The 27,155-nt window shown below is 46.3% G+C and overlaps 1 protein-coding gene across 40 annotated transcripts in view; it reads left to right on the top strand.

Moving 5' to 3' along the window:
• The window catches only part of ZNF618 (zinc finger protein 618), a 164,549-nt gene that overhangs the window by 59,735 nt on the left and 77,659 nt on the right, over window positions 1-27,155 (top strand). For 39 of the 40 annotated variants that reach the window (XM_041120045.1, XM_029999769.2, XM_041120050.1 and 36 more), the window contains 2 exons: window positions 9,022-9,065; window positions 25,974-26,230. In XM_041120045.1, the coding sequence (XP_040975979.1) occupies window positions 9,022-9,065; window positions 25,974-26,230 (301 nt within the window). Of the gene's footprint in view, window positions 1-8,309; window positions 8,923-9,021; window positions 9,066-25,973; window positions 26,231-27,155 lie in introns of those variants that run through there. The other variant, XM_041120020.1, reaches the window with a different exon arrangement.

The raw sequence follows: 27,155 nt of genomic DNA, 5'->3' as shown, positions 1-27,155 counted from the left end.
CCTGTGAAATTGGAAACCTGGAAAAATGGGTGGATTTCTGAAATGCTATCGCATGGCTCCTTCTCCCCTTTTTTTTCCCCCACGTTAAAAACAATAATCCCCTCCTCCCCCCCAAGGTTTCATTCCATATACATTTATTCTTTAAAAATATTTCCAGCTGTTTCTTTTGCTGGGAAACTCATACCATCTGTAAACAACTGCTTGATGCAGATAATTCTGTTGTTTTGCCCGGTCACTCTTTATTTTCCAGCTTTTATAATATGAGAGTTCAGAAGTAATCAGTAATGCCTTTTCTCCTCTTCACCCTCAATTTGATTATTTTCCTCATAAAGAACAGAGTAAGGAGAGCACTGAGCAACAGGAGATGGAAAAAATATTTTGATTACTTTTCAGTTGCTTATAATCAAGGAGTAACTCTTTAAATCCAGACCAATTTGCTGCATTGATTTAATTCATAATTTTAATTTCATGAAAGTTTTGGGGAAAAAAAAAAGGTACATCAGGTTGAAGCTTTTTAATATCTGCTTGAACATTTGTAGTGCTAGGTTAAAATTTATTTGATGTTCCCTTTCTTTGCTCTACTTCTGCTAGCATGTGCTAGTTGAATTTCCCTGGGCTGCCACGGGAGAAAAATTGAAATTCAAAGCACAGATTCTGCCAGTACTTTCAGCAAGTTCATAAAATTACTCGTACAAATATTCCCCTGACTCAAAGGCAACTGCTTACAGCCCTTAAACATGTCTGCGACTATCTGAAGTATCGGGAGCCAAAGCGAATGGTAGGTGACACGAAAACCTGGGGTCCTTCAAAGGCAATTTTTTTCCATTTCAAGAGGGAAAAGCGCTGGCGTGGTTCAGCGCCTGGCCAGGCTGGTGCTGATTTTGTGATGGGATTTTTCATTGCCTCACTGATTTTGGTGTTTGCACAGCTCTCCTGGTTAGCAAAACCCCATGTGTGCCTTTTCCAGCAGGAATTCGATGTTTTCAGTTTGAAACTTCTTAGAAGAACTTGTAATTACAAGTTACTGAGACAGCTTGGAAATTAGGCAGATGCAGGCAACACACCCAAGTTATTAAATTAAGATTATAAAATGGGAAGAAAATAAACAGTAGGCAAGAAGTAAATACAATGAAACTGAATGAGAATAATTTCTAGACTTTTATAGTGAATAATAATAATAATAATAATTATTATTATTATTAGCCTACTTACAATTTTTACCTCTGTGCAGCAACTTTCTCTGCCCCAGGTAAGAGTTTGGGGAGAAGTTTGAGCAAACCCAGTTCCACCATTTGCAAGACTAAGCAAAAAAAAAAAAAAACCTAAAAAAAAAAAGAAGTTAAAAGAAAAATAATTCTCTTGCCAATACAAAGAGAATTGAAATCAGTGTAGAGAGGGCCCCCGGGTGAAGTCAGAAGTGAAACTACAAGAGCAGAGGGGATCATTCCCGTCTCAGCTTTTCCAGTGAAATCCCGTGCTCGCGCCTGACCTTTGCGTTGGGCTGATCAACCTCCTAGCTGGTTTTGTCATTAGTGTTTGTTACTAATTAGTATTTGGGAGGCACCTAGCGGCTTCACGGCGACTGGGAACCTGCGGGAAGGCAAGCGGTGAGAAATATCATCAGCTGTTAATTATCCCTGATACTGCAGGGATGGGCACCGGGAGAGGGGGGGTCAGTCCACACCTCCATGGGTGGGACTGGAGGAGACCCCCGGCTTCGCTGGGGGTGGCTGGACGGGGGGCAAGAGTGTCTCCTCCGCAGTGGTAATGCTGTCTGGCGGTGGAAGGTCCTGGGTGTCCTTGCCTGAGCACTGTGATCCTGCGGTACTGTTGCCCTCGGTGATGGTGTTTGCTGGCTTAAGATCTTCTTGACACGCATCCTCTTTGGGAGGTTGGCCACCAGCAAGAAGGGGATGTGGCCGGGGGCCTGGCCAAGTTTGGGTGATACTGTTTTCCTGTCTAGAAACCACTCTGATTTCTTTTTAGGCTGAGCAGCCGTCTCCAGCAGGCATTTGTTTGCACATGTAAATGTGGTGGAGGTGCTCGTGTGGGTGAGGTGGCTGCTCAGTAAACCTCGTGAACTTCAGTCTGCTCAAACACGCTCCGGACACGGGGCTTCGGAGCAGCCGTGTGGGGAATGACGGGCTCCCTGTGTCTCCCGAGTGCCAAGTGTCAGGATGCTCTGTCTGTCCAGTATGGGGGTGCTGGGGACAGGTCTTGTCCCTGTAGGTCACAGTCACCTTGGCACCTTCCCATGAGTGAACCTGGGAAATCTCTACGTTAAAATAAGTCTTTCTAAAGCTTGGTTTGCGTAACTCGTATGGCCGGGAGTAACAAGCACCCTCCTCTCACGCTGGAGACTTTACTGTAGGCTGTGTTAGAGCCCAGACAAGATCATTGGTCTTCACACCAATGGGCTGTCCGTGGACTTCTGGTACCACCGCGTCTCAGACGTCCCCATGCTCCAGCAGTGGAGGTGTTGAGCATCACCTGCATGTGTCCCCAGCAGGTTTGGTTTATACCCATCGTCAGCGCCTCCGTCATCCTTCTCGCCTGCTGGAAAGCTCATCCCTGGCTTGGCAGGAGCTGCACACGCTTCTGTGGCTGGGATGGGAGTCGTTGCCTTTTTCTTCTGATGACCTCAAGTAGAAAACACTCCCGCTATTCTCATCTAGAGGGTTCAAAAATCTCAGATTCTTTTTTTTTACTGTTGGGTTTTCCCCCTTGCCGCAGGAAGAAGCACTGACCTCAGCCCATCCGCGTGCTGTTTGTTCCCGTGGCAAGGCTGCGGCTGAGTAAAAGGGCGAAATTCCTCCGGATGCTCACGAATAATTTTGACGCTACTATTTTTTCAAGCTGCCGCCAGCATCCCCGACCCGCGTCTCAGTGATTTTGCCCCACAGTCGGGACGGGGGTTGTTTGCAGACCCCACAGTGAACACGGGGGGACGGGGGAGCCTGGCTCCTGGGGCTCAGCTCTGCCGCGGGACTGGAGAAGATGCCCTGGGTAGAGCTCAGGTTTCCTCCTTGCAGATATTTTTTTTGTTATTATTATTTTGGTTGTTTCTTGAGGGGAAGCTGCAGCTGAGGAAATAGGCAGCGCATTCCTCCTGCCCAAGGAACTTACTTGTTCCCTGATGGAAAATTCATCCCTTTTGGAGGCTGCCCTTATGGATCTGCAAAGGCAAAGGATGAGGATGGGACAAGGCACAGCAGCCTAAAGCGTCGGAGATCATTTTCCTGTGTGCAGGGGGTGCCCGGGCACGGGTCCTGCTCCGCTCAACGTTGCTCCCTGCTCTTTATAAATACTGGGGGACATCGCTGAGCGTGTTGGGGTGTGAGAAGGACAACGTGGGGGTGATGTAGGGGACTGCAGCAAAAGCTGGGGTTTAGGTTTCCTTAGCATCAGCTGTATTGGCAGGAGGAAGCAAGGATCCAAAAAGAAAGGGGCACGGGTATATTTATGGGTCCTTGTGCGCTGCAGATGTTTCGGTGTGATGTGGGGCTTTTTTTTTCTTTTTTTTTTTTTTCTATTTAATGAAAATTAAATAGGAAACTGCCAATGTCTTGCCCTTTGTTTAAAAAAAAAAAAAAGGCAAAAAAAAAGGCACTTCCTGCATTTTCTGTTGCTCTGAAGTTAATAATAACAGACAGCGCAGGTAGGCAGGCCTGCAGTTATTTTTATGGCACATTCCTTTGTGAGACCTGTTTTCAGTTGCTTCTCCCATTGCCAAATTTTAATTATTTGGAGTGAAATTTTCCACTCTGGGTGCTGCTGGCTCATTTCTAAACTGTACGTGTGTTTTGTGTTTCACCAAAAATTATTCAGCTGCCTTTGGGAAGGCGTTCAGGGAAAGTAGGTTGTGGGTTTGGGTTTTTTTTTTTTTCTATTTTTTCCTCAGGTAAAACAAACAACTCGGCCCTCTTACAAAGCATCTGGAGAGTAAAGCTGACTTTCCCTGCTCTGGGAGAGGAGCTGGGGCGAGCGGCTTCTGTTCCTCCTGCAAACCCCAGGCAGAATTGGGGGCATCTCCCCTTGGCAGAGCCAGGATGAAGTTCAGAGGCAAATCATGGGGCGGGGGGTGGCTGTGTACAAATAAATAAATGGATTTAAAACCTTTTCCCCCCTGGGGAGGGCTTTGGCAGTGGCGGATGGGGGGGTCCTGGCACCCCTGTCCTGCGCTGGGTGTCATGCCTGTGGGAGCAGATCTGAGCGTGGTGTACGTGGATGCAAATCCAAGTGATTTGAATAATTGTTTTTAATCATAATTTAAGTGATCAGGCAGAAAGCCCATGCTTAAATCTTCCGAAATCTCATTTAACATTTTTATGGGTTTTAGTTATTTTTTTGTTTTGCAGTAACTGTTAAAATGTTGGGTTTTTTTCCTAATATAGTGCAGCCCTTTCTATAAACATGGATTTCTCAGGTCAGTTATACATCTGCTTGGACTCCTAATTTTTGACACTTTATCCTGTTAGGAGATGTTGACTGATACATTTCTCATTTATCACATGATTTACTTTTCGCTTACGACTTGAGTCGAGGAGCATATGGCCAGAAACCACATTCTGCTTTCATGCATTTTAATTTAAAAGATATTTATTAGCGTTAGTTAAACAAAACTACCTTAAACATACCCGATATATACAAAAGCAGCTTTAGGGAATCATATTTTGAATTGTAAATTATTTTATGTGAGAGATTGTATGACTAATTATCCAGTGTTTTAGAGCCCCGCGCCCGTCCTCCCCTGCTCACCGACTGGCAGGCAGATGCAAACTCTGCTCCTCTGCTTTTTCAATTATAAATGAAGAAGTCACCGAATTAAATTACCTGGGTAAACTGGTGCGCAGGAGATTTCTCTTCGCCCTTCCCAAAGACGCTACTTTGTCGAAAGGTGCTCTGACCCATTTCGGCACATTCTGGTTGCTGGCAGTAAAATGGTGATTTCCAGCAATTCACCACTTCGACTTGCTTACTATATTTGTAGTCCTTAAATATTGCTTTTTAGACTCTAAATGCAATGTTTTCTTTTAAATGGATTAATAGCGTGGCCTGCAAAAGGCATCATCCCTTCACATTGGATTCCAAATGGGTGTACTGCAAAAAATAAAAGGAAAAAAGCTTATTTCAGCCAGATTTTAAAAAATATGTGTATGGATCTCCCATATCCATCATTTTCCCCGTGCTGAAGGTGAGCCCCAAGCGGAGCAGGAGAGGAGGAGGTCGGTTGCCTTTCGGGTGGGGTGGTGGGCTGGAGGCCAGGGGGTGCACATCTGCACGGGGTGCAGGTGTTCTGCTGAGCGTTGAGGTGGCAATTACCCAGGCTGCCCCGGGGGGGGTCCAGCCGGCTGCAACGGCTGGTTCTTCGGGCAGCACAAGGGGTGCTGCCACCCAGCCCCGCGCCAAAGACACGTCCGCTGATTCGAGTCCTCAGGTCTTTGGCGTCAGGGTTGTTTTTGAGATTTGCTTTGTGACAGCTGAGGGTCTGAGCCACCTAAGAGGGTCCTGGGCATCGTGCCGCGGTGGCCCTGCCTGTTTCCGTGGAGAGCTGAGGGACATCAAATGGCTCACGTAGGTCAACTTCTATGCGCTTTGCTGAAATATTTCCTTTTTTATTAAGCTTGTAATTGTGTTTATTTTGCAATGTTTGAGGAGAACACCACGGTGCTTCCTTATTATGCTTTTTCACCTTCGCATACCCTGTACGATTGGAGGAAATTACCTTCCCGCGCTTTGGCTGGACACGCTGTGGTCTCGGGTAGTGCCCGTGCCGGTGATTTATGATTAAATCATCTTGCGGCCTTAGGATGGGCTGGGTTTCGCTGTGCTTGGCGCTGCACAAGTGCTGAGCTAAACAGAGCTGTTCCTGAAGAGTTTGTAACCAAGACAAATTGCTGGCACAGGAAATTTGCTAGTTAGTTGCATGTTTGGAAACTGGAGCAGTGTGTGAAGGTGTCTCTGGCTGGCACTTTTGGTGAGGATGGGCTTACTTAAGCATCCAGGAATGTTTAAGACAGCTAGATCTGATTTTGTTCAGACTTTCCTTGCTGTTTAGGTCTAACAGATCCAAACCAAGAAGTCAGCCATGGGCTTGCAGCAGCCCAAAAACAACTGCGCCAGCTCTGCCCATGTCCATTGGTGGGTTTTTAGTGTTGCCTCCATGGGAGATGCCTAGGAGATGCCTCCTCTCCAAGAGCATCTTGGCTGGTGTGAAACCATCTAGATTGAGAGCTCTTACCTCTTGTGGTTCCCTTTTTTTCTTTTTCTCCTTTTTTTTTTTTCTTTTAAAATAAAGAAACTCCGTAACACTGGTGGGGTCACACTGTTGCACCTCCTTTTCTGTGCTCTTCATGCACGTCTTGTCCTTTGCACTGGTATATGCTATGTTCTGAGAGAGGAGAGTCCATGAATTGCTCATGAAAAGAGGTCAAAAAGCAAAAAAATGGCATTATAAAAAATAAATTAAAAAAAAAAAGACAGAAAGGGGAAATCAGACAGGGCAGACACACACAGAATAGGGAAGGTAAGCAAAAAAAGAAGTAAATAATAAAACTGTGTATTGGCCCCAGAACGTGCTGTGCAGTTGGTTGGTGATGGTTGGGAATCGCAGAGGCTGCAGTCACCACGTCATTTATTTCCAACAATTCGTTCGCTCAGCTCCAAATACAAATATGAAAAGGAACATAAAATGAATTACATGCATGATCCTTCAGAGTAATACTTGCATTAGGTTGGGTGGTAAATCACACCAGAGGCACTAGCTAACATGTGTGTATAACCAGGAATAAAATACAGCATCGTGACATCAATACGCTTCATATTGGGAGAACGATCCCTGCACGACGCGTTCTCAGAATGAATTTATATGTAAAGAAATTCTGGCTTACGTAGAGGATGAATAACTTTTCTATCTCAGACAGTTTTCCAAAGTTTAGGTTGGCTACGTGCTTCCCAAACTGAAATATTTAATTTTTGGTAATATTTGGGTAACACTTGGTGTTCCAGCTGGAGTGGTCCAGCAGATGACGTGAAGGCAGAGTCGAGGCTGTGCTTTTAGCTTTGGCTTCTCTATTTTGCGGCTTTCATGAGCACTCGTCCAGGCGACCTTTATGTTCAGCGGGTGTTTTTCACGTGGAATTATAGTTGCAGGAGCCTGGGCGATTGCTCTGTGATTGGGGAATGTTGGCTCGCAGGGTGACTTGCGGGGTTGGGTTGTGCAGAAAGCTCTTTAAATGGACGGGAATTGTAGCGTACCCCATCACTAGGGGATTTTGGATAACACCGATGCCCCAGCACCCCACAAGGTTTCTGCCCTGGCTGGATATTAAGTCTCCTTTCTCCCTTTTTTTTTTTTTTTTTTTTTTTTACGCACAGATCTAATCTTCTAGAAAATGCCCCGAAGGTTTGAGCAATCTACCAGTTGCAGGAACCCATAAAGCTTTTTTGCTTTTTTTTTTTTTTCCATTGTGTAAGCATGACAAATCATTAATTTTTGATTGATTGCTTTGAATTATGGGTGCTCTGACATCCTTTCTGTAGCTGAACAGCTGTATAACAAATGAACATATCAGTGCTCACAAAAGATTGGAGATCTAACAGAAGCAATTACATTGTCAGCTCCTCCCTTCTGGCTTTTCCCAGGCAATGGAGGGAGGAAATTTTTTAACAGAAATTCCTCAAGTGTCTAATAATAATAATAATAATAATAATAATAATAATAATAATAATAATAAATATCTTTTTGTAATTGAATTAGATTTTTATCTCTTCATTTCCAGTGGATTTCTTAAACCTTCAGAAGCCAGGATGTGTTTCTGCTTTGTGTAACTTGGAGAAACCCTTTCAACAAAATTTCACATGAAGAATTAAAAAAATAAAATCAAATTGCAATTTTTGGTTGCTATTCCTTTAAGATTTCAGAATTGCACCAGTGCACTAAATGTGACCTCCATAACTTTTAAATTAAGAATTTATGCTGGCTTGAAATTTATGAAATATTTCAGCATGAAAGAAAGCCTTTTTCCCCTCAGGAAAATTGAGCAATAAATCACAGCACTCTCGATTTACTGCCCTACAGCCAGCCAAAGATAGGATTTTTTTTTCCTTCCCCACTTCGTTCTGAAAAAAAAAAAAAAAAAGGAAAAAAAAAAGTAATCATATAAGACAGCTTAGCTGCTATCCTCCCACTCTCTAGAATTTTTAATTTCAGCTGTTTCTGCTTGGATTTATTTCCAATATTCCTGCTCGGCTTTTCAATTTCCTCAGTTATTAAATTTTAATTCAGTGCATTAGCATTTAAATTAAAAAAGGGTTTATTTTATCGAAATCGTTGGCTAGCCCCCATCCTGCTGCACATGAATTGCCTGTTTCTGCCATTTGCACAAAATGTGAAATGCAGCTAATATCTTTTAACTTGTGTTTGCACAAATTCAGAAATAAAATTTCTGGGTTTGGAATAATATTGTCTTTCCAAGGAAGCCTCTCATCAGAGAGCTGGGGGAAGGAGGCGAAAAGGAGGAGACCCTGGTTACTCCCTGGTCAGCCCCTTCTAATGGCCCGGAGGGGCTCAATTAGGCAATTCATCACTAACGAAGGGAGGCACGCTGGACCTGCCCCTCTAATCCAGGAGCGGGGCCGTCTCAGCTTGGACAGGCCATTGAATTTGGCTATTTCTGCCTTATTTCCCTCCTGCAAATTGCATATTTTTGCATAGGAGGCATAGTTACTTTAGACTTTGGTAAAGCACAGTAAAATAATTGCACAAGAGCAACTGGAGGGAATCGACTCAGAAAGTCGCCTCCGTGGTGGGGCTGTGTCCGAAATCCTGCCTCAGCCCCCTGCAAACCTGGATTTCGGTGCACATGTCCCACCAACACTGAGCACAGGGCATGTGTGGAACTTAGAATGGAAAATCCCCAGGTATTTTGGGTGCCGTGTTCTAGCAGGAAGAGTTTGGAGGGCAGTCTTACCTTTCTTAACCTAAACAGCTTTTTATTTTTATGTCTTTTGCCCCCTTAGGCCGACGAGAGCAACAGCAGTGGGCGGAGGAGCTCTTCCAGCAGGTAGGTGGATGGTTTTCTCTGCTGGGGTGGGATGTGGTGAGCAGACATGGCTCTGCTCGGTTGCAGCTCTCCATCTCGGAGACGGGTGGTGAAAGGTCACCACACAAGAGCGATGGGCTGGGAGCTGTTAGAGCACTGTGTCCATACACCCATTTTTGGATTTTGCTAAAAAGATAGATGCAAGAAGGATCATTTTGGCCTCGGGGGCTGCAAGGAGACGTGGTTTGCATGCAGTGCAGGGTGGTACAGCTGAGTCCGCCCAGCCCCACACCCACGCCGTGGTGCAAAGACCGTTGCAGGATGAGATTCTTGGATGGAGACCTTGGGCCATGCTGCGGCGGTCGGGAGCGGACCCCCCTGTTCCCGCGCAGGAGGAGAGGAGAGGGGTGTCCCACCACCCCAGCCCCCTCTGATCCTGCTAAGGGATGTCTTTGCTGGTCCCACGTGGGGGACTCTGCTCCAGGTGTCCCGTTTGCTGCCACCCCCAGTGTGCATGGTGCTGGGCACGGTGCCCGGGGCATGCAGCAGCTCCCCGGCCGGCGTCTCCTGGCAGCCCTGCGTGCTGCGGAAAGGAGGCGCGCAGCCTCGGCACAAGCAGCAGGAGGAAAGCCTGGCACAAAGGAGAGGGACGTGCTGAGGTTGGGTCTGCCCTGTGCTGTGGCCTCTCCATCTCCTGCTGATGCTGTAGGGCATCTTACCTTGCTGGGATGCGGTAAAGATGGTGCTTCTCAGTCCCTCTCCATCTCTATCTGGTGGAGTCAGTCCAGAGCTGTGAAAGCATGGATGAAGGGGCAGCTTTCCTTCCTTAGCCAGGCACAAATTCCTTTTAGCTGCGTTTCCTCTGCAGAGCAGCACTGATGTGCCAGGCAGCGCTGGGAAAGTGGTGGGAGCCGGGAGCAAAGCATGGCTTTGGTGACGGTAAGATTTACCTGGTCCCGTGCGTGCTCGAAGCCAATTCCTGGTTGTCTGCCATCCACAAGCAAAGTGGCAAACTCACCTCCCAGGTTTAAAAGGTTTTGTGGTAAAAACAGCTGGAGATGGAGGAGATGAGATGCCAGGCTGGAAACAGGAGCAATGCTGAAGATGCACCAGCGAGGGGAGCGTGTGGCCTTGGAAGGGGAATGGGCTGCAGCAGAGCACAGAAACATCCACGAGAGTTGGAGAGGATGGTAGGAAAGTCAGGGAGGTGCCATCGCATGGTGGGATGATGCACAGCTTGTTGTGGGGACTGCCGAGCACCTGAGGCATATTTGTGGGTTACATCAGCATGGATGGGGGACGACGGACAACAGAAAACCGGAGCCAGTTTGCCTGCTGTGGAAAAAAACCAGCACGGTATGGGGGCCTGCACCCTGTCCTAGCGTCATCTCCATCAGTGTCACCTGCCCCTTCCTCAGCGAGGGGGCACAGCAGTGCGGGCAGCCCCCAAATGCTGCAGTGACACAAGCAGCGAAGCTGTGATGGTGTGGCAGAAGCCACCACTCTCTCCGCATCAGCGTGGTCTGCTCGGAGCGAGTCCACCGCCAGTGCACCCAGACAAGGTTTACCGGTCACCGCTACAGGGCTCGGCGCTGTTCCCCTGCCCAGGGCAGGCCACCGGTGCTGCGTGGAGCAGACCCTGGTGAGACATGAAGCTTTTCTCCAGGCACCCACAGCCCTCGGCAGTGAAGCAGCAAGCACCAGTGCTCCCCTCCAGCACTGCCTGTCTCCTTCACAGCTCGAGCTGCGTTTCATGTTCTCCCCTTTGCACTGCCGGTGATACTGTTTCTCTGCTAACTGTATGCCAGAGCACCCTCTTGCTCCCTCCGGAGACTTGAAAGCGCTGCTGAAGTTTTATCCCTCAGGTGAAACACATCCTTCCATGTTAAAAGCCCACTTTGTTCTTCTGATCTCCGAAATGCTGCGGTGTGGGTCCTCCCCCCACCTCCTGCTGCCGAACGTGTACCGAGTGCTCCCCGCCACGACAGCCACGGTCCCTGCCTGGCGCCCCAGCTCCGCTGCTTAGTGTTTCAGAATGAAATACCCTCCTTTCTGGCAGCTTTTTGGTTCGGCAATGCTGCCGGGCATTGAACACCTCTGGGGCACCTGCTAGGTTGGGCTCGGCAGCGGGGAGCAGTGCCAGCATCCGGTGTCTTACGTGGAGGAAAACTCTTTTCCCAGTTTTGGGGTGGCTCATCAGTGCAGTCCAGTGATGTTCGCTATCGGGATGCTGGGAATTAGTCTGAACAAAGTGCTGGAGGGAAAATTGGGCATAGGCTGAGGAGCAAAGGTAAAGGAGCCTGGCATTGCTTCCTTCCCCTAAATTCTTTATTCTGGCTTGTAACTCAATTTTATAGCTCTCGCCAGAGGGTTTTGCAGAGCAGGTGGGTGAGTGCATTCTCCCTGTGGGAGCTGACCCCTCGGGGTGTCCCCTGTGGGTGTCCTGCCTTCCTGGGCGTGCAGGAGGTGCCCTTGGGGCCGAGCGCCTAAGCATCCTCCTGGGCGTGAGTGATGGCCTTCCCAAAGGCAGGTACCCAAGCACCCATCGGGGTGGCAGAACTTCCTTCCATTATCACTGTTATTTTGTACATACATAGAGAAGAAGTGTGAGGCTGGCCATCATTTTTTTCTTTTAGAAAAGTGGAGAGAAAATCCACTTCAGCATCTACCTGACTGAACAAAAGATGGTCAAAAAAAGGAAAATTACCAAGTCTGTTTTAAAAAAATAAAACAGAATAAAAATTTAATATTTCAAGAAAGCTCTGTCAGTGACTGAAGCTTGAAATGTGGCTTTGATGAAATCTGTGTGGTCATTAGTGGCTGGAGATACAAGGTAGATGTTTTTCAAAGTTGTTGCTGCTTGAAACTCTCGCTAATTGGAAACTATTGAGGAAGCTTTTAACGATTAATTTATATCAGTAAAAAATATAAGCAAAATAAGGTTGCCAGGACAACTTTATCTTTCTGCAATTTTTTTTTTTTTTTTACTATAGCATGCTTGATCTTAATGTGGTGACTGTAGTATTGGGTCGATCCTATTTTTATTTATTTATTGTATTGAATTGATTTTATTCTGTTTCAAGTAAATGTTTAAAGCTCTGAAGGCACAGGATTTTTATGATCTTATCACCCCCACAGCTCTGATCAGGCCTGTCTGCTGCCTTTGAAATAACACGGTTCAGTGCATGCAGCTGTTTGCAGCTAAGAATTAGTGGTGGCAGAAAGCACTCACTGTTCTCCTACCTTATTAACTTGTGTGTGGTTCCTGTACCTCACTGAATGCTTATTAATGGGAAATTTTAAAAAGTGAAGAGAATTATTAGTAGCATAAAAAAACCTTCCTTTAAGGGAGCTAGAAGAGAGATGGCTGTTTGCCTTGGAGAAGATGACAACTAAGAGACAACATGACAAAGCTGTGCATGTTTTTGAACACACCAGAAAAGGTAGATCAGAGGCTTCTTTCTTCCTTTTGCAAGAAAAAAAGAGACAGTCAACAAAATTAAAAGGCAGCAAATTAAAAGCCAATAAAAGGCGGGATGTTTTCTTGCATGATGGGCAGTTAGCTGCTGGAGCGCATCGGGTGCTCAAGGGGGGCTCAGAAGGGACTCTACTGGTAGATGGCATCAGTAAGTGATGTGGGCTCTTGTGGATGAGGCATGTTGCCTGGGGATCAGTTACCCTGCTGCTGTCTACTGGAAGGTTTCTTGAAGCTTCTTCTGAAGCCCCTTCTGCACATGATGGACGAGATTCAGTATCACTCGCTGGTGTGAGTCTGCGTCGACAGTCCTGGAGGGCTTGGAGGGACTGGAGGGCAGTGCGGGAACAGCATTGGGAGCTGCAGACCTCGGGGTAATCGTTGGGAGCCTCCATAATGCTATTGTAAAACTAACTACTTACAATAATTAATGTCAGCATTCAGATGGTGGGCTCTGGATCTTGACAAGAAATAATTGAAAAACCAAATGTGCAATTATGTCTGACAAGCAGCGTGTGCTTTTCTTGGTCACCAGAGCCTTGTGTAGTCATGTGTTAGACACGGTTTTATATAATTATTATTGTTTATATGGTGGGTGTCAGAGGAAGGAAGAATTTTAGTTTCAAGTCCTCTGTTGGCTATTTATTTTAAAGTCATTAGATTTGTTTTCAGACTTAACTACACTTAATGTGCGAGACTCCTGCTGAATAAATCAGACCCTGATATAGGAACTGCATCTGTTTGTGGAGGGAACGGAGCCAGCTGGAAGCTCAGCCCCCGTCTGCACCAGGGCTGTCACCAGCCGGGGAACCCGCTCGCAGCACAGATGTAGCTGTGCAGAAAAGCATGCTCTGCTCCCAAAACGGAGGTAAAATCCCAGACCTTCTAGGGTTATGAGCTGGCTGTGAGGGCGTGGACGGGTCTCGTCTTTATTGCAGTGTGAACAGCACTGTGGTGGAGGTCCCAAAAAGGGTGGGAGGTCTCTTGGAAGTGGAGGTCCAGCAGAAGGGCTCTGCGGTGCTGGCCTGGTGGGAGGCAGAGTGCTGTGCAGGCAGGATTGTTTCCAGTGGGTCCTTTAGGCTGGGGCATGGACGTCTCCTACCTCTGACGTTGTGCAGTTTTCCCTGATACACCAGACCGAGCTGTGGTGCCTAGGTAGTCTGGTTGTTCCAGTCTCTACCTTAGAAGATGTGACTTTCCAGCTGGAGGAGAAGATTCCGAGGAGTGGTCGCACCTGCTTTCCTCCTTCTCAGTTCACCCTTCTCCAGCCTCGCTGGTGGCACCTTTCCCTCTCCTCCCCACGTTTGCAGACATGTCCTCCCTAGCAGCTCCTGTAACCCAAGGGAGGCTCTCCCCTGGGATGGTACCAGCTCTTCTGCAGGCTCCTCTCCCAGCTGACCAGTCCTCACCAGGTTCCCAGCATTCGGGGAGGACAACCTCTGTGCGTGCCCAAGCTGGAAGCTGTGGTCCTCCGAACCTTGGGAGAGGGCTCCACACCCTGTGGAGGGACTGGCCAAGGGCTGAGTGTTTCCAAGAAGCAAAACTATTTAAATTGTTTCCCCTTTCTTTAAAAGGCCACCTGTGGGATTTTCAGTCCCAGCGTATGAAAAGCTTCAGACTCATCCTGCGTCAGAAAGAGAGAAAACTATTAATAATTAGGCAACGTATTTAATAAGCTGTGGTGCTCTCTGAAGAGTTCTCACCAGCCGTCTTCAAAAAGAAACAAACAAACCAACCAGCACAAAACCCCCCCAAAAGTCCCCTCTGGCCAATTTAAGGGAAGTGGATAGTTGAGTTCTGTACTGCAACCAGCACAGAAGCTGTGGGAGACCCAGGCGGGTTTCCTTGAAACCTGAAAGAAGGTCAAATGTATGCATACAAAGAGACGACAGCGCTCAGACACATCCCGGCTCCCATGGGACTGGCATATTTTCTGTGTAATTCACACCGATTTGCCAAACGCCAGACCTCGGAGGGCTTTGGATGGCGTGAGGTGGGGAAATGTCCCTTTCTGGAGCTGTAAAGTACTGAGTTGCGGTAGCTGTAATGCCTTCAGCAAAGCTGAGTTACCAGGAAATTGTTTTCCTTGGGTCACCCCCTCTCCTGGCCAGCTTGGGGTTGTTCCCATAATGGCATAGAGCCTCATAGCTTGTTTACGTTAAGTGTATGTATATCTCCAGCAGCAGGACATCTGCCACCTCATTTGTATCACTCCCCAGCTGGAGAGTTTTCCCAGTCTCAAGGTCCTGTCTCCTTTTCTGTCTGTCTTTTCCCATTGCTCACTTTATCCCATTCATCTTGCGGCCATGCCGTGCCGTGCTGCTGCCGGTGGGTCAGTAGCATGGTCCAGCGTAGGCTCCTTGTGGCCATGTTGGGGGACCTATGGACATTTGTAGACAGTTGTCACCCCCTCAGTCATTTCTTAGTCAAGCAACATCGAGCTTTTTCACCGATATAAATAAACCCTTAATCTATTCTCTTTGTTTTTCCCAGAATTTCTTTGTTGACATTTCCACGCTTGAAAATTTAAAGACGCTGGCAGCTATTCTATTATCATCTTAAATTTAGTTTTAACCTGCATCATTTGTATGTCGCATTTTTTTATCTGACTGAATTCTTTTGCTTTTGGCAAACAGTGCGCTTTTGTTTTTTGTTGGATAAGCCAAATTTTTTTTATATTTGGTTAGACTTGCCTCTTCAAACCATCCTCAAGATATTCCTAATAAGGGCTGAAGGGGAATTTGTTTTGCTAATACCTTAGGAATTCTTTGTGGCTCTTGACTATTGTTCTGGTTTGTATTTTAATGTTTAATTTCTAGAGGAGAGGCAGGCTGATTTGGTCTTGTAGTTTACCTTTTTTGAAGGATTTGGAGTTGCCAAGCATCCCTTGAGGAATGCACACACGATTAAATTCCTCTTAAAATTACTGAAGCAGTGCTTGTTGTCAGAAAAGGTTGTGTGTTTTAGTAGACCAAGATAATTGCAAAAATTATGCTGCTTTTTTTGTTTGTTTTCCGTGGATTTGAGCACTGACACCACTCCACACCATACCACCAAGTGTTGCATCAGTTATTTTAGGGTTTTTGAAAGCCGTTGCCTCTGTTTAAAAGAGCTGGCAGCCCTCAGAGGCAGGTAGTGATCCTACTTGAGGCATCTCTCTTCTAAAAAGCCTTTACGTCTTTCTAAATTTATGAAGTCCATAACAATATTGGTATTTATTGAGCATATTTCTTCCAGGAAGACCTAAATGGCAGTTACTGTTATACTAATGCCTGCAGAAGGATGTGGCCTCATCTTCTGATTTCAGTTTATTTTGGGGGGAGAAAGCAGAAAACTTAAACGAGTCCCAGATGAGGACAGGGTTTTCGGCTGCTTCTCTTGACTCAGAAATTTTCTTTGCATGCCCAATTAGTGTCATGTCCTGAAATCTAATTGCTTGATTTGGAGCATGGGCCTCACAGCCTTTGAGAGTTGCACATGCATTCTGGTTAGCTTCAGCTTATTTTGGTCAGTTTATAAGTGATCAGTACATTCAAGAAAGTCATGTATGGCAAAGGGTGGATCCACCAGCCTTGTGAAAAAAAGCAACCAGTCAGCCAAGGATACAGCCTATAGGACCACAGACAAAACAAGTACAGAGATTTGAAGTAACACTTGCAACGTAGCAGTGACCTTGAAGTACTTGAAGCATGAGGTTCATATGAGCACATTGCATGTGGAAGATGCCCTGAAGCTCTGACCAGCTTTTTCTTTTTTTCTGTTCAAGCAAGTCTTCGCTTCTCTACTGCTGGTGGAGGAAGGAGTACCCATTACCTAAAATAACTTCAGAGAATGAGAGAAGAGGTTTTTCCTATAATGTTTGCTTTCAGAGGTTAAACCCACACTTTGAGAATGTGCCATGGCATCTTGGAAAATGGTAGTTGTGAAGAGAACTGAAATCTCCTGGTGGAACACGAGTGACCATGAACTCCATGTACAACTCTGTGACCAAGAGAAAATTTGGGTTTCAGCAGACACATGCACCAGCATGTGCAGCCACCACGTGTGTTATTAAGGGTGCTGGCATACTTTGTCCTGCTCCGGTGTCCGTGCTTTGAAATGTGGACAGGTTCCCAAATGCTCATGGAAAGAGTCAAGAATTAGAAGGTGTATTTTAGCACATATACAGTATACATTAAGGAATTGTGTTTGCTTTGCTTCATTCAAGAGACAGCAGAAGAGGTTGTTCCCTCCTATGGTTGGGTGATTCCTAGTAACAGAATATCTTTTCCAGCCAGCCAAGTGGATTCTGGCTCAATGGCTGGAGGCAGCAATCCATGCTGGAAGTATGGTGCCTGTTTTGGAAAATAACTACTTGGAGGAGAGACTCAGAAATGTGCTGGTTACTCCAGCACTTTATGCATCAAAATCAAGACAGCCTTTATAAAAGAGGCACTGGCTCAAGCTGCAGACATAATGTAGTTTGGAGAGAGGAACAGCTCTGTGAGCTGTGACACAGAAGCTTGGGTTGGATGTGTCAGTTAGTCTCTGTGGCTTTCAAGTCTGCGAGGAAACATCTGAAAGCTGAAGCAGGAGGCATGGAGACTAGAAGAAAAGTGCTCAGCTGTAACACTGGAAAAAATAGCTCCCATCTTTTCCCTCTTTGAACCCTGAACTTGAAAATCTTTTGCCGAGTAATGTCTGCAAAAGAGATGTCCCTGATTAAGGACACGAGTAGGTTCCTCTGCTTCCTGACCTGCTCCACCTTCCTCCTCCTGGTGTAAGGCACAGCGCCCACGCAGCTGGGCTGCCCCAGGGAGCAGATGAGAGCTATGGGGAAGGGGTAGGAGGGCCACCAGAAATAATTTATCAGACAAGCAGATTTTAAATTTACATCTTTCTTTTTCTGTCTCTGCATCATCTCCATGTAAAATGAGAGTTCATTTACATCTGTTTGCCCGTTCCACTTCCCTTGGCTCCTGTCATGGCAGGAACCTTCTGGTTCTTTTAAAACCATGGCAGATGTATAAATTGAGCCCAGTTTCAGCCCTGTCCATTATTTGCTTCCTTTTCTTTCTGACAGCTGTGGCCTTTTGATTTGGAATGGGAGGAGCCAATGGCACATCGGTTTCAAGAAGATAAGTTGTAACATCGTACTGATGATACTGTCCTGGTGGTCTCTCCAAAGCATGTTCCCTCAGGTGCCCACTGCACCGTCCTCATTACTGCGCTCTTACAAACCTCTTGGGTCCTGCAGACCAGAAGAGTGTACCAAGGACTGTACAGGAGTGTGTTTCAGTAGTGTAAATGGGCACACAGCATGCTCCACCAAGGGGGAGTTGGATATCAACATCCTTGATATCATCCAAGGCATTAGTGATGTGTCTCTGGTTCTTCCAGCTTGAGTGGTGTCCAGGAAAAAATTGAAGATGCTCCACATTTGCTGCTGGGGCGGAAGAGCTTTGTAGGTGTTGATTCAGAGTGGTATGTCCTCCTCCACATTTGTTTCCTTTTCGTCTCCTTTTGAGGAGAAAATACACAGGAGCTGATGTTGAAGACTGATTCTCTACTGATCTCACTTTGCCCCTCCCCAAAAACTCAGCAGGATGTGTGCTATAAAAATAGCCTCATTAGAAGCCATCTGAGTACATATGCAATTGCAGATCACTCAAAAGGGAGCACAGAGCATGCATGTTTCTGTTGCTGTCTTCAGAGAATTACATGACAAATTATTCCTAGCTGGAAGAAATGTCCTTTTATAATTGGGGTTTTTTCTCATTCTTTCATAAGGGAGGAGTGTGTGTTTTTTAAGTAGCTTTTAGTCACTTTCATTATTTATGAGAATGCTACTCCACATCAGAAAAAGCAAACTGCAAATGCAAGTTTCTTCTGGCTGCAGCAGCTGACAGGCCCCATTTGCTTTCAGTCATTGCCAGTTCCGCTTATCACAGCCAGAAAGAAACACTCTCCAAAGGTGAAAACAGCACCATATTGCAGCTCTTCAGTTTGTACCCCCTTTTCCTCCTTTCCTTCTTCCAGAGGAGACCAACTGGAAGGGGGGCTGCTAGCTTCATGGGCAGAGTGTTACCGTGCAGAGGAGACCGATGTGAAGAGTCAGCTGTTTCCTTTCTGTCCTTCCATCTGGAAGAGCTCGTTGCATTGCCCTTGTGTTGCTCCTTGCATTGATGCTGGTGAGGCATCGTCCAGGCTACTCAGCTTTATAGCCAAAGCTGGACTTCTGGCACAGTCATTTGTCCATATTGTCTTGCTGCATCATCCGTCTGTGCTAAAGCAACGCATGAACTATATGGGTGTAGGACCAAGGGAAGCTGTACCTAAATGGGTCCAAGAACACATTTTTACCCCTACCTTTCCCGTTCCCCACAAGGAGTCTTCATCAAGGCCTCCTTAAATCTATTCTGCCTTCACATGCTTGTATTTGACATGAAAGTGGCCGTAACGTCATCGCAAGATGAAAGTCTGATGATCAAAGCAGGCAGCAATGTTGAAATGAGCATTGTGAGATGGCAGAGCTGGTAATGCAGTAATTGGCTATGTGGCCTACTTAGTCAGAGGAGTGATACATGCAAGTGCAATGTTTGTTTGCCTCTTTAATGTTTAAAATCCATAGAGTCTGTTCTGGAAAGTGAAACAGTACCTCACCTGTAGGAGCAGCCAGGCATGCCATTGAGTGATGGTGTGAGCAGTGTGTGATCCCAAGGCTTCTTCCTCCTCTCCTCGGCAAGGAAGAGCCTCTTGGATTGCTAAGCTCCACAGCTCAGTAAAGACAAGACATTAGACAGTAAAGGAGGTTGGTATTCCCCAGGAAAGCTCAAAGACATGGAGAAGAAGTTAGATGCACCCTGTGGAAGGAGGTAGGGTTTAAGCCAGATGTACCTGTGCACTCTGCTAATATCTGGTCTGATTTCTCTGAGAAGTTTTTGTCCTATGCAAACAGTGCTTTGTTTGAAGAATGTCCTCTTCCCAGGGAACATCATTCCATGGATGTTAAATGCAGGTTGGACCTGCAGAGGGAACTGCAGCTGATCCCTGGAAGGCCACACTTGAACACTGTAAAATTGCATTGTTTCACCCAGAAAAGTGGTGGCATGAGGCTGGGGACTGCGCTCAAGAGCCACCATGAGAGGCATGGCTGCAGGTCCCCAGGAGTGGGATCTGACTCATGGTAGGTTCTCCCTTGGTTCATGTGCGCTGCTGTCTCCACCAAGTGGAGGTTCTGACCACATCACTGTTACCAGTGCGTTACCCAGCAGTGCTCCACAGGAATTCAGAGGATGGGGCTGATCTCTATGTTAGCACAGTGCGAGCTCTGTGTCTCATGATCACAGCGCTCTGAGATGTGGTCGCTTCATGGTTTGTGTTGGGGAGTACTTCTGCTTCCAGGACCAAGTACCATTATTTGACTTAGCTGACGTCCCAGAAGCTGTGTAGTCCTCTCTGTGTGCCCCCACCCAAAACCAGTAAGACTAGCTTCCAGCCTTGGGATCTGCAGAACTGAAAATTCACTCCTGTTCTTACTCATCCCTTTTTGACAACTTTCTAGCAGTTGTGCATCAGCTCTGGCTGTGCTGCAAGCGGGAGAGGAATGGCAGAACCAGGTCTGGACACAGGTGGTGCTGGGGCCTGATTTCTTCCCTCCACCAGGCAGCAGGTTCCCTGTCACCGTGGCTCTCAGGGAATTTCTGGAGAAGAATTGTGTTGTGGATCTGCTGCTGCTTTATCCTCCTCTCTTGGAGGCTCTTTGTGCTGCTTGCAAGCAGGGGAGGCAAAATTTGGCACAACACTGAGCAAGTGCAGCGTCACAGGCTTGCGAGGGATGCAACATCCAAGCACCAAATGGCTGGTAAAGAAATAATGCTTTACTGGGTCACCTCTCTTGGGTCAGTGCATGTGTTCCCTCCTGGCTAGATGCCATGCTTGATGGAGACTCTGGTGAATGGTGTCTTCTAAGTGAAACGAAACCTGGTTCTGCTGTGGCTGTGCACGTACCCCTCTCCATCCCATCTGATCTTTGCCAGTGTCATTAATTTCCTTTCCTTTCCCGTTTTGCTCCATTATGTTGGTACTGTTTCCCCAGCCAAACCAGGAGGCTTCAAACTTCGATGTCCCATGAGGGTTGTTCCTTCAGCCCAGCTGCCCCCTGCACCCTGGGGACAGTTATACCCAGGTTGGCGCAGAATCGCTTCAGCAAATTGGGTAACTGAGCTTCAGACCCCAGAAGCCTGGACTGATCCTAGTTTTGCTCTAGCCACAGGAGCACTAATGGGATTTCATGTGGGACCAGAAGAAGGTGATGCTAGTTCTTGTTAGGAGCACTGTCTTCTGCCATTGCTGCCACTGCCTTCTCTCCAAAGCTGTGTAGCCCCCAGCAGAGACATCGAGTGAACTTTCTGAGAGCTCAGACCTGCTCCCAGGGGTTTCAGTGCTGCTCCGTTGGGGGTACTGCCATCTGCAGCAGCAGCTCTCTGTCAGCCCTGCACCTCCTGCCCTGGAAAGGGACCCACCTTACTGCCTGGGGAGCTTTTTGGTTGCAGTGTCCAAGCAGAATGAGAGATTGAACTGTCACTGGACAGTCGCCGTGCGAGTGATGATCACTGCAATGCTGTGCTGTTGGGGACCGCTCTCTCTGTCACTGCTAGCAAGAGGCCGGTAAGAGTCCATCCCATCGCCTGTCAGGATCTCATTTTGCAGTCTTCAGACAAGTTCTCCTGTGTAGTCTGTCCATCAGTCCTTTGAAGGCTGTAAGGATGGAAGTGAGGAAGATGTTCTGCACGTACAGGGAAGGTAGGAGGGGTCCCTTGCCTTCACCTGCTGTTATCAGCAGCAGGTGATGCCCCTCTCATGCATCATATGAAGCAGTCAGAGTCTTCTGGCTCCTCTGTTGCCTGCATAGCATATCCAGAGGAGAAGGAAGGAGGGCTGGGACTGTGTTGCTGTTTGATTACGTTCATTTTAAGGTATTCTGCAATGGCATAATGTTCCTCTGGACATTGAGCTGGAGAGAGTCTGCAGCTAAGTTTGGCTAAAGCTTGACATCAGCCAGTGGCTAGAAAATCTCTGTGAGATATGAAATAATAAGAACAATGTGAGAACACAGCTCTTCTTTCTTAAGCAAAACAGCAATGGCCATGAAAACGGTAGCTGAAACTGCTCTCAGGTGGTGTGGGACTGATTCCAGCCTGGTGCAGGTCAACAGCAAAGCTTGCATTCAGGGATGGTGTTTCCTGCATTTTGGCTTGCACAGTCCGGGCGCTGGGGCCCTCGGTGCTGTGAAACAGGACCTGGCTCATGCAATAAAATGCTGGCACCTCAGGGTGTCAGCAGAGAATGTGTGTCCTGGGGCTGCCATGGCAGAAAGGGGTGGGAGCTGGGTGCAACGAGGGGATGCTGCCAGAGATGCAAGTATCAGCCCTTCTTATACATATACATGCATATATATGTGCGTGTGTATGTATACAAACACACACATTTTTATATATGTATTTGTATTTTTATAGATGCGTATAATCTGAAAAAAAATCTTATTGCTTATAATTTATTCCCTTTTCACCACCTTAGAGCTCTTTCCCTGGGATCTGAGTGGGACATGGGTCTGTGCAGACCTCTCTGCTGGGTCACTGGGCAGTGCCTGGCCTTGCACATGATCATAGAATCGTTTAGGTTGGAAAAGACCTTTTAAGATCATCGAGTCCAAATGACAGGGTACTTGACGGGGAGCATCACGGGGCTCTGGGTTTACCTCCCTGACGCACACAGTGGGTACATCTGTAGCCATTCTGTAACCTGGGTCCATCTGCTGCCTGCTGCCTTCATCTCTCCTAGAAACTGTCTGAAGCCAGAGAAGGTCTCTGTTTGTTGTAAAATTGTTGTAAGATTGTTGTAGAAATCCAGTGGTGCTGTGTTTTTTATGGTTTTGCTTATTTTGTTTTTGAGAGGATCAGCAGGCTCCTTTCAGGGCTTCTGTACTATGAAATCATGCAGAAGACGGTTGCTAAAATATTTGGGGCTGGTGTCCTTCTGTCCACCAAGTACCTGCTCAGGCTTGTAACATATGGGGCAATGTCAGAGGAATAGTATTGCTTTCAATTAATATTTGCAGGTTTAGGCCCCACCTAAGAGCAGACAGCCCAGCCGGGAAGTTACTTTCTTGGCAGAGATGGATCCAGGAAGTCAATGAGTGTAAAGAGCAGTTTTTGAGGGTCTGTTGGTCTGGTCTAATAATTCATATATTCCTACAGCTTCAGGCCACCAAGTCTGGCCAGTGCACATCTGTACTGAGCCCAGTAACCCGGGGCCAGCCAGATACGGATACTCTGGGTTTGAAGACTTGGAGAGATTTGTGCTCTCTGAGCACATCCTTTGGAAAATGGTTGTTCCGGTGGACCACCATCTGTGCTAATATTTTATGCCTCATTTCAACTGGTTCCAGCTTCCAGCGATGAGCTCGTACTTCACTCTTCCCTGCCAAATTAAGGGAAGATGGTATTTTCTCCCCATGAAGATGATAACATGCTGCAACCAAATAATCTCTTAGTCTTCCTTTTGGCATGAGAAACGGGCTGAAGTTGTTTGGTCTCGCAAAGTCATAAAGTATCTTTTCCCAGTCTTGAACCATTTCAGTGTCTCTTTTTTGAATCGTCTCCAGCTTTTCTATTCCCCTTTTGAAAACAAAGGCGCTCGGTCCGTCTGCAGCACGCTGGGACTGGCTTCACTATGGCTTCGTAGAGGGAGAAAATTACCTCCTTGTTCAATCTCAGGCGCATGTATGTGAAAATTGCATTAGTCCTTTAGGTCAGAGAGTGTCTCTGTGTGGCTGCAGCGTGACTTGCCTGCTGGCATCACGGCTGAGCACTGTGGGTGCTGTTTTGTGGGTGCACCCACATTCCTGGGCACATTTGACTACAGCTGTTTGTCTTGGGCAGAGCCAGTTTACAGAGTGATGGATCCACTGGTGTTGGTGTCGCTTTCACAGTCATTGCTCTCCACCCCTCCATGGGTAACCCATAATTTTTAGCAACGGTGATGTTAAATTTAATTCCAGAGCATTAATAAATCTGTCGCACATCAACCATTTCAGAAGCCCTGTGGAAATACCTCTGCTCAGGAGCAGTACACATTGAGGACAGCATTTTGCCTTGCAGCACATGGCCCATTGCTCGCTTTGTGCTGTGTAGTGCCGATTTGTTTTATATCTGAATGTGATGCGATGCAAAGCCGGGTGCCATCAGAGGTCTTTTACATTCTTACCCAGTGTATAATCTCTTCAGAAAGCTGTATCCTTAGCCTCACTGCTAGTTGTATTAGCTTTTAATTTCATATCACTTGGCTTCTGCATTGATTTTTGTGTTGTTTTGTCCAGGATTGGCAAGTACAGGTTGCTGTACCATCTATAACTGAGGCATTTTGCCTTCACTTTAGGTGGAAAGCTGGCTTTCACTGACTGCTTTCACCTTTCTGCCTTCCAGTGGGAATTGTACTGGATTGATTTTGATCTTCCTCCACCGTCCTCACTGAAGGAGGGATGTTTTTTCCCTTCACCCCATGGCTTTTGCTACCTTTATCAGTGTTTTGCATTTCACACCTCAGTTTGATTAATTTGCAATTAGTCCCACCCTTTGCTGAGTGTTTGGTACTTGTGCTCCTGGCTGCTCCCTTTCCCTCAGCTTTAGAATGGGTGCTCAAACCACACTGCTGTCTGGTGAGATTGATGGACTTTTTGGACATCCAATAATATTACCATAAAGATGGTCTGGTTTTCAACCGTATTTTCTCTGTCTTAATTCATCTTTCTCATTTGTAAAAGCCCTGTATGATTTTGGGAGCATGGCAGGAGGGGAGTATGTGTGAGGAGGATGGGAATGAGTGGGGAGGCAGGTCAAGGCTGATTCTTGCTATTTAGGGGCTATTAATTGTACATTTCATTCCACAATGAGAATGAAGGGATGAATAATAAAATATCTGGTGATATGATGTGACCGACCCATCTTGAAATAGCAACTACATGTCCGTGTAGGAGGTTGTGCAGTAATTATTGCAGATTGTTCTCTTCGTTCATCTGCTCCTCTCATCTCCATCCTCCCAGGATTACCTGCTGGGCTCTTTTGCCTTCAGTTGCAGCATTTTGATTTCTCTACCAGCTCCATAACCAGTATCAGAAACTATTGCAGGTGTTAGTTTTCTAACATTTTAATTCATACTTTGTTCTGACTTTCTGTGATGTTCCAAGCAATGGGATTTCCTTCTGTTTCGTTATTGCATGGTCTAATAACTCTCATCTGTAAGTTCAGCCTATTTTTTCAGCCTTAATTATGTCTATTACTTCTGCTTAAAACGTTTTCAAACACCTTCGTCTGTTCCCAGTGTTTACATGATTCTAAATATGTCACAGTCTTTAAAAAATCTCTGTTTCTGGGTAGTCTAAGCTATTGTTATATATTTAGTTCTTCTGATTTGTGCACAGACTGAACCAGCAATTATTTTATCTTTGCATTGTGTGTTGGAATTTATTAATAACTGGTCTTAAAAGCAGGGAGCCCATAATGAGTGGTGGGATGGTGCATTTGGAAAAGGCTCCACACTCTGGATTATTACCTGGTCCTCATCTGTCATGCTCAAAATCCCTCTGCCTTTTGCCGCCATATCACTTGTTGACGTTGTTTTATAGCTTTGGGGGGGTCCAGTTTCCTTCCTTTTCTTAAGGGGTTTTGAACATTTATTTATTTAGATTGTTTTCTCCCATGAATTTTCAGCTTTCTCTTTCCAAGATGAAAACACATACTCTTTCCTTCACCTGTTTCTAAATACACTGGACCCCTCCTTTCTTCCCTCTGCCTTTGCCCATCCATCATGCTTTCTCTGTCATCTTTGATACTTTCATCTGTCCATAACGTAAGTCTCCCTAAATATCATTATACTATGTATGCTCCCCTTTGATCATCACCATATATGTTAAATAAGGCCATACAAATACCATAGGATGAGAGGTAGGTTGCTTTGCAGGGTTAAAAGAGAAGATGTGACAGTAGATGAACCCATGGAGAAGTACACAGGGGCAGAAATGGCTCCAAATTAAAAATGTCAGGAGGATGTGGTGTTTCCTCTGCATGTATGGGCTAGTTTTGTCATAATACTTGATGTCAGGACTGCTCGAGTTGTGCTCCTGGCCTGCTAGGAACGAGGTGAAATTCTGTGCACTTGTTTAGTGGTACAGTCTGTTTATGACTGCTACTGTTGTTTGGGATGATTAAGGTTATTTTCATTACTAGCAAATGGGTTTATTACTTTTGTCTGGTTCAATTTTAATTATTTACCATATATGACAGATACACATACCTAGCCATACTTATTTTAAATAAACTGCATTAAACAAAAGTACCTTTAATTAGGTCCTAGTGATGCGAAGGTGAGTGCTTGACAATGAGGATTCATGTTTTCTCCTCTTTTCCCCCATTCAGGGAGTGTTTGAAGAGGAGCCCGTGCAGCCCGAAAGCGGAGGGCTCCGATTCGGTGACATCTCAGTCCTCACCCAGTGAAGAGGCTGGAATGATGACTGAGGTGAAAGTGAAAACAGAGGTACCAGATGACTATATCGAAGAGGTGATCTGGCAGGATGACACCAAAGATTCCAAGAAGAACGTAAAAGACGGGCCAGGAGATGTGCCCGCAGAGATCTGCGTGGTCATAGGTGGGGTCCGCAACCAGCAGACACTCGGTAAGCTATGGGATAATGCACCCCATCAGTCAGTTCCCTGAGTCCGTGGTGTGCGGAGAGGAACAAAGCTCTGGAGGGCTGTTCCTGGAAGCTTGGCTCTGCTAGAGGGACCATAGCGAAGGTGCACATCAGTCTCAGGGTCCTGGCTCAGGATTATTTACCTTCTGTAACTTTTGCTATCTATTTGCATCTGGTCACCCCTAAAGACTCAACCAAGATCAGGGTAACTGTAAGAAAAAGCTTATTATCTTCTTTTGATGTGTTAAATGACTTGCCCACCAGTCACATGCAAAATTTGTGGTGAACCCAGGGCTGGTGGTAGGTATGTTGGGCCTAGATGAGGAGGCAATCAGGAGGAAAGCCTGAGAAGCAGTTGAAATGTTTTGAGGAAAGTTGCTGCTTTCTGTAAATAATTAGATTTAGCTCAAAAACAGGTTTTACAGGTTGCTGTTTGTTTTTCTGATTGCTAGTAACGTTGTGGGAATAATTTTGACTTTTGGCTGGCTGTGGTGTGCCATTTCCAAAACAGTACTTCCTATCCCTACCCCATCTCAAGCTGTGATGAGAAGCAGCTTTTTCTTTTTTTCTGTGAACTTCAGACTGTCCTCTCCTTCTGCTCCAGGGAAAGGGCTTTCTGCGGGATCCTGGAGAGGCACCACTCTTGCTAAAGGGACTCCTCTGTTGGCTCTGACATGGAGCTGGTCCCACCAGTGACTGTGAGAGCCAAAGGAAGTTGCTGATAAAAAGAAGAAAGACCAGTTGGATCATGTTTCCTTTGAGGGACTCAGGAGAAAGCTAATTTGAGCTGCCCAGTGTTGCTGTCAGGGTTGGTTTGTCTTGCAAGGAGAGAGAAAAGAGGTATTGATGTTAGATTTTCTCCTGGGTTTTGCTTGATCATTGTCCACGCTGCTGGGAAGAAACCCTG

This window comes from Aquila chrysaetos, chromosome 24, assembly GCF_900496995.4.
Source record: "Aquila chrysaetos chrysaetos chromosome 24, bAquChr1.4, whole genome shotgun sequence".
Lineage (NCBI taxonomy): Eukaryota > Metazoa > Chordata > Aves > Accipitriformes > Accipitridae > Aquila > Aquila chrysaetos.
This window is presented reverse-complemented; position numbering and strand designations above follow the sequence as displayed.